Source organism: Lynx rufus, unplaced genomic scaffold (genome assembly GCF_022079265.1).
Source record: "Lynx rufus isolate CCGP_SWC_20201006 ecotype Redwood Valley unplaced genomic scaffold, mLynRuf1.p SCAF_4, whole genome shotgun sequence".
Classification (NCBI taxonomy): Eukaryota; Metazoa; Chordata; class Mammalia; order Carnivora; family Felidae; genus Lynx; species Lynx rufus.
Genome location: NW_025814856.1, coordinates 156772465 through 156786687, shown reverse-complemented (window position 1 = coordinate 156786687; position 14223 = coordinate 156772465). Strand labels below are relative to the sequence as shown.

General features: G+C 42.1%; 1 protein-coding gene across 1 annotated transcript in view; it reads right to left on the bottom strand.

Moving 5' to 3' along the window:
* Positions 1-13795, bottom strand: part of WEE2 (WEE2 oocyte meiosis inhibiting kinase) — a 28361-nt gene extending 14566 nt beyond the window's left edge. Inside the window, exons 1-4 of the mRNA XM_047094543.1 lie at positions 13451-13795; positions 5826-6022; positions 4010-4061; positions 818-990 (exon numbers count right to left, since the gene is read on the bottom strand). Coding sequence (XP_046950499.1) covers positions 818-990; positions 4010-4061; positions 5826-6022; positions 13451-13795 — 767 coding nt within the window. The remainder of the gene's footprint in view (positions 1-817; positions 991-4009; positions 4062-5825; positions 6023-13450) is intronic.
* Positions 13796-14223: the final 428 nt, after the last annotated feature.

The following is a 14223-nucleotide window of genomic DNA, read 5'->3' as shown; positions in this document are numbered from 1 at the left end:
TTAGTAATGAATTCATTGTTAATACAAAGTGGAGATAACCAATGAGTTAACATTAACTTCCTACTTGGCAATATTTCTAATGAATGAAACAGGAAGAAAATCCCTAAATCTATTCATTAAAGAAAAAGCAGTTAAGACCAGTAGTAAAAGCCTCAAGAACCATGAAAAAACGCAACATGATTGTTCCCAAATGATCATGGTACATTTTAGGAAATAACTTATCTCTGACTTCGAGAATTCAGAAAAGTTATAAATGTGAGACCACATACAATGGAGGGGGTAGCAATGGGTATGTTTTTAATGACATCAGTGCCATTATTTAAAATGTTTTGGGGTGCCTGGATGGCTCAGTCAGTTAAGTGTTCAATTCTTTTTAAAATTTTTTTTTCAACGTTTATTTATTTTTGCGACAGAGAGAGACAGAGCATGAACGGGGGAGGGGCAGAGAGAGAGGGAGACACAGAATCGGAAACAGTCTCCAGGCTCTGAGCCATCAGCCCAGAGCCCGACGCGGGGCTCGAACTCACAGACCGCGAGATCGTGACCTGGCTGAAGTCGGACGCTTAACCGACTGCGCCACCCAGGCGCCCCAAAGTGTTCAATTCTTGGTTTCAGCTCAGGTCATGATCTCATGAGGCTCTGTGCTGGCAGCCTGGAGCCTGCTTGGGATTCTTTCTCTACCCCCTCTCATCCCCTCCCCAATTCATGCTGTCTCTGTCTATAAATAAACAAACAAACAAACAAAATGAAATGTTTTAACAAGAAACAACTTTCCAAATCCAAGTTTATACTTCTAGTACATTTCAAAGGTACTTACTCATTTGATGATCCTGCAAAAGGTTTCATGGAACGTTTTATTGCATAAACACATCCATCCAGCCTCTTAATACACTTGTAGACTGTACCAAATTCACCAACTCCAATTTTTTCTACCTCCAAGAATTCTTTCTCGTAGCGGGAAGCCATGTTGGTTTCTCGTAGAACACATCTCTGAAATATTTTATTAAAAAATTAAAATAATTCTAACATATTATGAGCAATAAATTTAAGGCATATTCCTAAATTTCTCTAAGTTTTCAAAAAGACTTTCAAAGCAAATCTATTGGATTTTGTCTGTGTATTTTTTTTAATTTATTTATTTTTGAGAGGCAGAGCTCAAGCATGGGAGGGACAGAGAGAGGAGGAGACATAGAATCTGAAGCAGGCTCGAGGCTCTGAGCAAGCGGTCAGCACAGAGCCTGCATCACACAGTTCGAACTCACAAACTGTGAGATCATGACCTGAGCTGAAGTCGGATGCTCAACCGACTGAGCCACCCAAGTACCTCTCTGTGTCAGTATTCACAGTAGCAAGAACCTCCCAATTGCCGACTACCTTCTTTGTACTCTTTATAACCATCTATACAACTCTGTACTTGCATTGTTTAATGTTTTTTAAATTTCTTTGGGGGTTTTTAAATTTTTATTTTATCTTTTAATTTACATCCAAGTTAGTCAGCATATAGTACAATAATGATTTCAGGAGTAGATTCCAGTGATTCATCCCCTATGTATAACACCCAGTGCTCACCCCATCAAGTGTCCTCCTTAATGCCCCTTGCCCATTTAGCCCATCTCTTCACCTACAACCACTACAGCAACTCTCAGTTTGCTGTCTGTATTTAAGAGTCTCTTATATTTTGTCCCCCTCCCTGTTTTTATATTATTTTTGCTTCCCTTCCCTTATGTTCATCTGTTTTGTATCTTAAATTCCACCTGTGAGTGATGTACTGGCATCTTTTAATAGGTTAGGTCTTTTTCTAGGTTATTTCTGTTGTCTGGAATATTCTTCTCTTTATGTTTTTATTTTTTTTTTAATTTTTTTTTCAACGTTTATTTATTTTTGGGACAGAGAGAGACAGAGCATGAACGGGGGAGGGGCAGAGAGAGAGGGAGACACAGAATCGGAAACAGGCTCCAGGCTCTGAGCCATCAGCCCAGAGCCCGACGCGGGGCTCGAACTCACGGACCGTGAGATCGTGACCTGGCTGAAGTCGGACGCTTAACCGACTGCGCCACCCAGGCGCCCCTCTTTATGTTTTTAGAGGGGACACACCTGCTCACAGAAGAGCTACTGTCCTCAGCTGAGAGAATGGCTGGGATCTGGGTGGAACATGTTAAGGGGTAGCGGGGGGAAGGACACCACCCTCTGACTCCTGTCTACTTGTCTCACACTCTGGCTGCTAATACTTTCATCTCAAGTTGAGTAAACTTATTTGTGTTCAATTTGCCTCCTCAAAAATCTTAGTCTGGAGAACAAAATTATCAGATCGATTACCTCAGTTTATAAGCTCAGGTATAGCTCAGGTATAGCTTAGGATCTCAGCTTCCTGGCTCACTAGCACTATCACCCGTTGCCCAGCTAGTAAGTAACCCTAGACACATCACTGAACTCCTTTATTAGGTTTCTCATCTAAAGTAAAGTGAGGATGATAGCAACTACTCTTCTGGGTTCTTTTAAGTATCACGTGAGAAGACGTTTGCATGTGTGCCTGTGTGTGTAACTTAGTTCAAGGCCAAGCACACAGTAAATTCTCAGTAAATGATAGCTGAGATGACAGAAAATCTCCACAAATTTATATGAATCTCAATCCGAACTGATTTATCTCCATGAAGTCCTCATTTTTCAATGTCCCCATTAGCAAAAATTTTTTCATCTAGCTTTGAGTTTAAACCATCTTGACTCCTACTACCTCTTCATTTCAACCAACAATGCCAATCAGTCTCCATTAGCAAGATCTAGAATTTTCATTGCCTTTGGCCAATCTCAAGTTCTCTTTTCTCCATACCTGGAGTTTCTACAGCTACCAGCCCTCTCTCCATCTCTTCAAATGGTAACAAATTTTGTAATCAAAAATAGTAATCGTTGGGGCGCCTGGGTGGCCCAGTCGGTTGAGCGTTCTGACTTCAGCTCAGGTCATGATCTCACGGTCCATAGGTTCGAGCCCCACGTCAGGCTCTGTGCTGACTGCTCAGAAGCCTGGAGCCTGCTTCGGGTTCTGTGTCTCCCTCTCTCTCTGCCCCTCCCCCACTCACGTTCTATCTCTGTCTCTCAAAAATGAATAAGCATTAAAAAAATTTTTTTAAAACAGTAATCGTTTTTGCAAAATGATACCATAGAATCAGACACACCTAATTATCTCCTGCAAGGAAGCCAAACTTCTGGTCAGAGGCTTCAAGGCCTTCTACCAATTGCTCACCCACTATATCTTCCCAGCCCCATCTCAGACACCAAATAAGCCAGCTTACCATCCACATCAGTCCCCAACCTCAAGCCCTCCCCCTCTTGTATACTGAATATTGAACATAGGCACGTTTTCATATTATAAACATCTTAATGGCAATTTAAAATTCCACTTTAAAATATAATTTATTTGGCCATTTTTTTATTGGACATTTAGGAGGGTGTGGTTTTTTGCTTTTTGGGTTTTTTTTTTTTTTGGCTATTACAGTTAAGGCTGCAGTACACATCTCTGCTGATAACATTTATAGTATTATTTTCTTAGGCTAGGTTATAAAATGAGGGATGCTACATCAAAAGTTGTGAACACTATTTAAAAATCAATAGGTACGGACACATTTAAAAGCTAAAATTTTACATTTAAACTTCCAGCTTTATGCCATTTTTCTCTGTCCTGTTTTTCCATTTTGGGGGGCCTTAAATATCTTGAATTTTCCCTTCACTTCTGTACCTCCATGAATATAGAATTCTTCCCGAAATCAAAGATAGAAGCAGTAGCCATTAATTTAAAAACACTCCAAGGTAATGATTCAGCAATATGCAGGTCAGACACTGTCTGATAAAGTAAGAACTAAGCAAAGAATGTAGACCCTGATGAGAGTCCAGATAAATTCAGTTGCAAGGCACATTTGTAAATCTATGAAGTTAGGGGTGGGGGGGGGAGAGAGAGAGAGAGGTGATAGGACGAAGTGACCGAGTCATGACAGCTGGAACAGAGAACTGTGCTCACCTTGGCAGGCAGCCCTGGTTCTACATCGCTTTCCCCTGGACCAGCTTCCCCACTTAAAAAAAGAATAACAAAAAGAAATGATATCGATGTAGGATTAGCAGTATAGAGCTTGATACTATACTAGGTTCTGGGGCTCTAAGAGTGAATAAGACCATTCCTTTTCCCCTTCAGTTTTTATTTGGGGACAGGGATAAATAGAAAATTTCAACGTAAGACACTAGGAAATGAACAAGATATCAAGGGATACTATAGGCAGCACCCAAATCATGATGTCACGAATAAAAGTCTTTCCCAAAAGAGAATGAGTTTCCAAGCTAAGTTTCCAAGAATGAGTAGGAATCAGCTAAGGGGCAGGAGTGGGGTTCTAGGCAAACAGAGCAGTGCTGAAGAGTGGAGGGGAGAGTGCACAGAACATGTGACACTAAGCACTCTTCCCTGCCTCACTTCCCCTCCAACACCCACCTCCCCTGAACCTGGCCTTGCACTAGGTTCGCAGGCAGACCATCAGTGTAGCAGAATAAGCTCTCACACTGGCTAAGAGATTTTCAGTGACTTTGCAAATCAGCTGAAGTCTCTGACAGACCCTCTCTTTGGCCTGAGCACTTGCATTCAGGATCTCTAAGCAAGATTTCAATTACATCAGCCAGCTCTAGATTTTTCTTCTGCAGAAGTACAGGGTAGAAATGGCAAATGGAGGATGACATAACACTCATGGAAACAAACTGATGCTGGACCTTTGTCACTTAAGTTTAATATTACATTCTAATACTTCATAAAATAACAACACCACAATAAGGAAGGGAGAAAAGTACTCTCACAGAAGCACTGAGAGATGTTACTCGAGTATCCCCACTTTCATTGCAGGAAATTCAAATTAATGGTGTTTTCTGGCTAGCTGCAGTGAGAGGTGAGTCCATTAACTCTGATGGTTTGTAAAGAATCCTCAAGAGCTAAAACCAATTCTGGGTAACAAAAGTGGGCCTGTGTACTTGTGCTAAAGTTCCATTTACTTAAGATCTAGGAGATAGTACGGAGACAACCTATTCTGGCCACAAAGCTGGTTAATACAGAGTCACTGATTCCAAAAGAAATATCTCAACCTAACATTAAATGCTCTGCGTACTTCACATGGTTAGCTGTGCATTTATTTAGCTGAGTACACATGAACACAAATGACTGACCCATTTTAGACGCACTTCCATTCTGTAAAAAGGAAGCCTTGAAGAGACATGGTCAAGAAATGTCCCTGAGTAATCTGCACAATCCTCATCTGGACAATTTCTACCATTCAGCGGCTTTGTGGAGCATGCAATTTGGCTTTCCATTCTTAGCACCTCCAAAAGCAACACTATCTTTTTTCTCAGTAGCCGATCCGCCATCACCTGTGGAAAAGTTCAAATCCTTGCTCTATAGCCCCGAGTCACACAAGCTAGACTTGAAGCAGTAGTAAAGGGTGAGCTACACCTTAAAGGGTGAGCTACACCTTCCCCGGGGCTAGCCTTCTGTTAACCAGAGGAGACCTCCTAAATGCAATTCTGTAGCTCATTCAACTTGGCTAATGGAAGTCAGCGGTCTATGGCTTACTCTGCCCTATTCTTTTATAGAGAAGGCCCCTCACAGTACACTTCAGAATGGGGATATGCTGGAATCTCTGTGCCAAAAGCAGGTCACAAACCCACATTAACATTTAGGAAGGAGGGGATGTGTGAACTGCATTCAAATAGAGTTCTTGTTCCTAATCTTACTTTCACACTCTTCCTTCTACTTGACCATAGTAAGATCAGTTCTCAAAAGTTAGAGGCAACAGTACACTTACAGATCTCTTCGGGCTTTCCTCTTGCCATTGGATTGAAGGAATTGTTTTCTATAGGACTCTGGCGTAAAGGGATTAATATTGACCAGAGCCGATGAGGTCATCTCATCCACAAGGGGAATAGGTGTGAGCCTCAAGTGCCTAGAACCTCGGGAGGGGAGCTTCTCTGTTGAAGAAATCACTGACTGGCTCAGCAGACACTGAATGAGGATGACAAAAAGGGAAGACAGAAGGAGTTTAGTAAAAAAAAAAACAAAATCCATTATCAGCTAGTTAATATTTGAACCAAAGAATGTTATTGCTGAAAAGGAATTAGAGGTTATCTGGTTCAGTGCAAACTAGCTGCATTGTAACTGGTCCTGTTATGAAAAATAAAGATTCCTGGTCTTCCTCTAGATATTCCAACTCAAGGAATCAACACAGGAGTCTGTACTTTTGTTAAGCTCCACTGCCTTCCCCTGGGCAATTCTGATGACCAGAAAAATACCAACTCTACTTTTACCACTAACTTTTTAAAGACGATAGGCTGAAGCTTAGACAAACAAAAAGGACTCTAAAAGACCTGGTCCTTATGTTCTCAATGTATGCTTTAACTCCCCCTCAATCATTCATCCAAACATTTGTTTGGTGCCTACTAATTAGTGGATACTGGGCTAGATGCTGAGGCATACATAGGTGAATTCCATCTCTTAAGGAATGCACAGTCTGTTAGTCAACAGCCCATCAGTCTTGTAGAAGTATTCACTTTGTACAGGAAGGATTTCATAGACTATCTAATCACGGGAGAAGTTTCCAGTTCCACTTATAATACAACACCAAAGGAGAAAATTTCCATAAAATGGGATAAAGAAATTGAAAAATAATCGTCTGAGCTTTGTAGTGGCTATAGCCAACATACCAATAAGTAGGAAATGTGCTGTACTTCCCACTCCAAGTGGGGTACAGTAAGAGAACATCAGGCCTACAAACTTATCAGAACTAAACAAAAGGACAGAGGTGACAGGCCAAAGACAAAGAATTCTGAGGAGACAGCAGAATGTCATTATGACCTAAGTCAGGGGCCAGAGGAATAGTTGTGTTATGGGCATAGCAGTAGACACAGGGCCATGATATAACCTCATAATCATTTACTGTGGGGCTCTTTCTAAAAGAATGCCACTATTTGACACACTCTGTCCATGGCTTTCAGAGTAGAAGCAGAAGCTAGACTATAACGTGATTCACTCTATAAAAATGTAATTCAAAAATGTAAGGATACAAAGAATGAATATTGAAATTAGAAATCCAAAATGATAAAAGCAGAAATGAAGGAAAATACAGAGTACACCCAGTAACCTAACCATTTTTTTTATATGAAGAAAAAGGCCTTGCTGGAGTCAAGTTTTTACAAGGGTTTTACAGGTCTTAGAGTTTATAGGATGAACAATCCTGAGGCTATTGTCAGACAAAGCTATCAATGATAAACTCACAATTTTCCTGTAAGTGTATTATAGGACTGAGTACTTGCTCAAAGTACAACTGTACTATATAATATTTCTCAATTGTCTGTGACTCAGGCAATGAACATAGAATTAGAGTAAATCAGTTCCTGAGAAACAGTTTTTTGTGATACTGATGATTATATGGAAAGTAAAACGTATCTATCACATATGAAACAGTGGGGCATCCACACCTGAAATGATGCACATCCTGGTGACCACACTTAAAGGACAACAAAAAGAGCCTAGACATTTTCTGACAAAAGGAAGAAGTATCCACATCAAGGCAGACAATATCAGAATTCCTAATCTGGAAATATGAAGGCCGATAGATTTTGTGAGCTCTGCTTATGACACAGGAAAATATATGAATTATATTAACATGGATTTTTATTGCCAGAATAATAGAATAATGAGTAATTCTTTTGGAAATTCAAAAGAACTTAGTTTGGAACAAGGTTTATGAAAGGAAGTTCTGCCTAAAAGTAGAGCAGATTGAAAGTTTCTGGAGAAAGATGTCCAGATTGAGAGTATAAATGTGTTCCAGGGAGTATAACTAATTCTAGAAGTAACAGCTCTGGTACAGAGGATAGAGGGGAAGAAAAATTGAGGAATACCTCCCACCTTCAAGACACAACATCATAGTGTCTCAGGACTTGGAAAGACTTTAAAGGCCCAGTTGGTACAATTAGTCCCCTGATGCTTGAATCCCCCCTACAGTGTTCCTACCAAGTGATCATCAACTAGTGTTCAGTGCATTTAGCCACAGGGACATACAGCCTCCTTGGGATGCTCTTCTATTTCCAGGTAGTTCCGCTAGGAAGTCTTTATGGTGACCTGAAGTCACTTCACATGATTTCTAGTCCTGTCTCTCGGGCAAGCCTGAACTAGGCCAATGCTCCTTTCCTGGGCATTCTTGTCTTTGGCATAACACCACTGCTGATCAGTGTCCCCTCTCTCTCTTCTGATCCAAACTATATTCTTCACAAAGTGTGCATTCTTCAGTAGCATTTCCAGTTTCCCTTTCAAGCTCTGTTCTTTTTCTGCCCCTCAAATCATGGCGTTTCCAGAATTCCTAACTTGGACCACTTCTCTTCTTACTCTGGCACACAGGCTACTTGAGCTTATCTGCACCCAAGGCTTCAACAACTTCCAAAATGCTAATGACATCCAAATTTAGATCTCCAATTTAGTGTGTTTTCCTGCACTCCAGACTCATTTATCCAATGATTTACAGGACATCTCTGCTTTCTCCAGACCTGTACGTCCTCTAGCATCAACTATCTTGATTCAAGATATCATCTACTCAAACAAGACAGAAGCCTCACAGGACCCTAGATCCCTCATTTTCCCCTCAACCTCTCCATCAAGTTGATGAGAGAACAAAAGGCAAGCTAAGGTCTATTCAGACCAAGAAATTCATATAGCCCAGGAATGAGGATATTGAAAAAAATGCAAAGGACTGACTTGTTAATAATGAGGGGAAAATCTTTATATCCAAAAATAACCAACGGAAGGTAATATAGGGTTTATACCAGGCTACTTATTTGGGCGAAAATGCTTTAAAACATTGAATTAAAAATACATTTGACGGAGTGAATTTAACAGCTACAATAAAATAAGTCTGCCAATATTGTACTATTTATATGCAAGTAAATCTGGAAGGTACCGTCCACACCCCCCTCCCTTTCAAAATCAGTAGAAAGGCATGGAACATATCCAGGAGAGGACTGGCAGCTTGAGGTCACACAAATGCCTCCTTGCAAAGGCTAGAAGTTCCTACTAGTGTTTGTTGAGATTGTCACTGGGTGGATCGAGGCCTTTCCATGTCCAATGGAAAGAGCCACAAAAGTGACCAAAGTTTTGTTGCAAGAGATTATTCCTAGATTTGCCCTCCCACAATCCCTCCAAAGTGACAATAGTCCTTTTACTGCATAAATAACCAAACAAATAGCATGAACTTTAAAAATTAAATGTTTTCTACATTCAGCCTGGCATCTACAACCCTCTGGAAAGGTGGAGAAAGCTCATCATACTTTGAAACAACACCTTGCTAAACTTAGTCTAGAGACCCAGGGAAACTGGGATATTCTTTTACGAGTAGAACTTCTCAGGATTAGGGCTGCACCAAAACAACCTCTAGGACTCAGCCCTTTGAATGGTATAGAAGACCATTCCTTACAGTTGACCAGTTATTGGGTGAAGATTCTAATACTTTATTAAATTATTCACTCAAGGCTGGTTTAATTCATAAGTTACTTAATGAATATACTGATCACATGCTCCTAAAACCTGATTTAACTATAACTGGAAGTCCATCTCATGTAAGCCCCAGAGATGTGATTTATTTAAAAGATTGGGAGTCTAATACAGCAGGGCCTTATATCCAAAATGGAAAGATCCAGGCCCCGCCCCCCTCCATCCCCCCACCCCCGGGAGACTTGGTTAAGTGTCCACCTGATTTCAGCTTAGGTCATGATCTCAGTTTATGAGATTGAGCCTTGCGTCAGGCTCTGTGCTGACAGTGCAGAGCCTGATTGGGATTCTCTGTCTCCCTCTCTCTCTGCCCTTCCCCTTCCCCTGTTCATGCGTGCACACATGTGCTTGTTCTCTCTCCCTCTCTCTCTCTCTCTCTCAAAATAAATAAATGAACTTATTTTAAAAAATAGAAAGTTCTTTATTGGGTCATATTATATACTCCCACTGTAGTCAAATTAGAGGGATACTCTTCCTGGGCTCATAATCAAGAATAAAACCTGTACCTCCTTCACAGAAAAACCAATGAACAAACTGACATGCCTTCTTACTCTTGTGAACCTGTACAAGATCCCAAACTGCTCTTCAAACAATGATGATCTTCTTTACCAACCATGGAGATACTTCTTCGCTGTCTACACTGGACCCAGCTGCCTCTGCCTTGTAACTCCCCTGTACGTTCCCCAACTGAACGGTGTTGGCCCATAGGTAGGGACATCTATACGCCCCTATTCAGCAGGAAGAAGCTAGAAAGAGACCTTCTGCTTTCAACAATCTTAAAGACTTAAGGGTAAGATACGAGGAGAAAACAAAAAGCAAGCTGACAGAAAAACACGAGCTGACACCCTGCAATTCCCACCTTCTCCGCACTTAAGGTGGGATATGTAACATTCCTCAGGCACTAGGAACTGCCTAAGAACAAAGGCAAGGGAAAAACAAATGGGCAGTTGATAAAGATCACAGGCATGTAGGACATGAAACTCCACTACAGTTTGTAACTGTCTTAATGATTTACAAGAATAACACAATAAGAAATCTCCAGGAACCTATTGACTCCTATAGGCCTTTCCTGGAGCCCTAACATCACCTTCACCTCCATAGGATGGAAAACCCTATATAATCAGTCACTCCTCACAATCACAATGCAGCTCTTTCTGTCCACAGGTCCTGGCCCCAAGCTGTAATAAAAAACACCTTTTCGCAGCATAAAAGGTCTCAAATTCTTTCTTGACCATTGAGCTCGACAATCCCACATCAAAGTCACTTACCAAATCCTAAGCATCTCTCACTTTCTCACTGTCCACCACTGACCTAATTCAGGCCTTTCTCCTTTGTTAGCCGATCTGTCGTAAATACTGCTGTGCCTCGAGGTCTCTCCCACAACATGCCAGCCTTCACCTGACGGTCAGTTCCTCAAAAAGACCTCTGATCAAAACCATTTGATGACTGTCTCTAAGTTTTCAAGATAAAATCTTGGGGGTTTCTGGGTGGCTCAGTCAGTTAAGCGTCTTGACTTCAGCTCAGGTAATGATCTGACGATTTGGGAGTTCAAGCTCCACATCAAGCTCCATCTGACAGGTCAGAGCTTGGAGCCTGCTTCGGATTCTCTCAGTCCCTCCCACACTTGCACTCTCTCTCTCTCTTTCAAAAATAAATAAACATTAAAAAAAATTTTTTTTAAGTAGATCTAGCTCCTGGATATCTACTCTGGCCTCACTGCCTGCACCCTCTCACATACAGGCCCCTGTCACTGAGCAACATGCAATTTCTAGGTGGGACATGATCTTTTCCCTCTTAACTCGGTAGATGCTTTTCCCTTGGCTTTCAGTTCTCGTTTCTGTCTTTACCTAGTTCATTCCAACTCATCCTTGAAGGCTGCTCTCAGGAAGGGCATTCCTGATCTTGAGACTCAATTCCCAATCCTTTCTCAGCATGCCTGATCCGAACTTTATTGTTTCCGTTGTTTATCTGTATTCATTTTCTGGGCGCTTTTTGATGCGGTGAATAAGGTTTTCCAGCAGAAGGTCCAATATCAATGTGCTCCATTTTAAGTGAGTGAATGAAATGAAACATACACACCGTGTCCCATTTCCTTTCCTGTGTAGTCTTGCTCAGAGCCATGTTCTTTCAGCCCACTCTCCACCTAATTTACATACGTCAAAACCAGTCTGGAAGCACCTGTCATACAGTGTCTATATCACCCAGTCTTTCTGCTGATTGTAAGCACTTTGAGGGCAGAGACTGTCTTGTACCCCTTGCCCACACTGGCTTCTGGAAAAAATAAAAGGATTATTGGTGTTGGGACCATTGAAAAACCCACAATGGACACCTAAGCGTATGAAAGCAGTTTGTCCACAATACAGTCAAGAAGCTTAGTCCTCCCTGGTAGTCGTGGTGTGCACGCTCAGTAGGAACTGCAGAGACCTGCTGACAGTAACTGTGCTACAAACAGAAGCGCGGATGTTGTTCTGATGGCCTTAAGTACCTCAAGCTGAGCCAGCAGAAAGCGGAATTAATACCAGTGCTGAGGCTCACACACCATGGCACTAGTCTGTCAGAGGTAACCCTGCCCCAACCCTGATTTTAATGACGTGTAGATATAACAGGAGAATAATCACAGCAAGAATAAAGGACGAAGCCAACCACCTGGGACCTTTGCCTATTTGCCCTCCGCAGCTTATAGAGAAGTATCAACAAGTTACCTCTTTGCTCACATAGAAGAGCTGGTCTCTCACAGGTCCGAGGAGAGGGGAGGATTTCCTTCTGGGAAGAGCAGCAGCAAAGATATGTGAATGTGTTCCAACAATGAATGTGAACACTCTTTTATTACAAAATATTAGTAAATAATTACATAAAAGGAGAGCCGGTTGGTGTAATGGAAAGAACAGTAGTAGACTGAGACCAAAAGATCAGGTTTCTAGTCCTGCCTCTGCCATTGGCCGAGCCAAAAGCCACTTCAACTCTTAAAACGTTGATCTTCTCGTTTGCAGAATGCACTAGGGCTCTAGATCTTAATATTACTTCCAGTTCATGCTTGGGATTCTCTCTCTGCCCCTCCTTCGTGCTCACACGCTCATGCGCGAATGCCCCACCCTCTCTTTCTCAAAATAAATAAACATTTTTAAAAATATTCCTTCCGATGGCTCAGTCAGTTGAGCGTCGGACCGACTTCAGCTCAGGTCACGATCTTGTGGTTCGTGAGTTCAAGCCCCGTGTCGTGCTCTGTGCTGACAGCTCAGAGCCTGGAGCCTGCTTCAGATTCTGTGCCTCCCTCTCTCTCTGCCCCAACCCACTTGCATTCTGTCTCTGTCTTAAAAATACACAAACATTGGGGCGCCTGGGTGGCTCAGTCGGTTAAGGGACTGACTTCAGCTCAGGTCACGATCTCACGGTCAGTGAGTTTGAGCCCCGCGTCGGGCTCTGGGCTGATGGCTCGGAGCCTGGAGCCTGCTTTCAATTCTGTGTCTCCCTCTCTCTCTGCCCCTCCCCCATTCATGCTCTGTCTCTCTCTGTCTCAAAAATAAATAAACATAAAAAAATTTTTTTTTAATAAACATTAAAAAAAATTTTTTTAATAAATAAAAATATTCCTTCCAGTTCCAATATTCCTCAACCAGGAATTTTTTCCCCACCAAGATTTATTTGTGGCCTACACCAAATAGTTGCTGATATCAATGGTTTTGAGAAGACAGCTAGCAAGGCATTTAGTTCTGTTTTCTGGGAACTTTGAACTCGTCTTCATTTTTCACCAATTAATATGTAATTGAGATACATAGCCTGTGAGGCAAATCTGCCAGATACACATAAACGAACGCATCCTCCTTCCCCATCAGCGGAACCAAAGGAGCACAGATCTTGGGGGCTTGGGTCCCCTTTCCTCCACAACTTACTTACTTTGGGAGTGAAGGGGCTCTCACAATGCAGCAGCTTGCTCCTGCTATCTGGCTGGGCTGGTGTCTCAGGACATTTGCGACAGTGTGACACCGGAGTCCTCAGACCCTGATTGGGACTCATCGTGTCTGTTTCCTGAAATGTACCGACTTCATGAGTGCTACTGAGGGAAGGTCTGGGGGGGGTGCACTTTGCCTCTGTCTCCTGAACTTGAGACTTGTCTGGGGTTTGGCTCTGGGCCTCGCTGTTCTCTCGTGCTTCCTCCTGCCCTTCATGCTCACCCTCTTCTTCACAGTAGGAAAAGTTTAACTTCTGCTTCAGTTCCTTGTTAATACCTCCGTCATCCATCTCAGCACGAGAGCTCTACGGCACAGGCGGGGAGGCCTATCAGAAAGGAGCACTGGGAGCTGCAGAAGCAAGGAGGAGAAAAAAATGTAAGCTGGCAAACCTCCCAATTTTAGCCTGCCTTTCCTTCTGCCCACTAACAGCTACACAAAGGCACACCATTAGTTTGCTCCCTTAAGTACCACATATGTGTAAGGCCTCAGCTTATCCTTATTTCCATTCTGATTAAAGAAAGTGCCAGTGTCTCTTAGAGCAATTAAGTCCAATTTATGTATAGAACCCCTTTGGATATCCCACATAGTCTCCCTGAACCCGTGTGCTACAAAACACTAGTGAGATAGTTGGATCCCTTTAATTTAGCACGGCTTTAAAAATACCCATTAGCCAATTCGGGAACAAGCTCATTATCGGAAAGAAATGATTTTCACTCT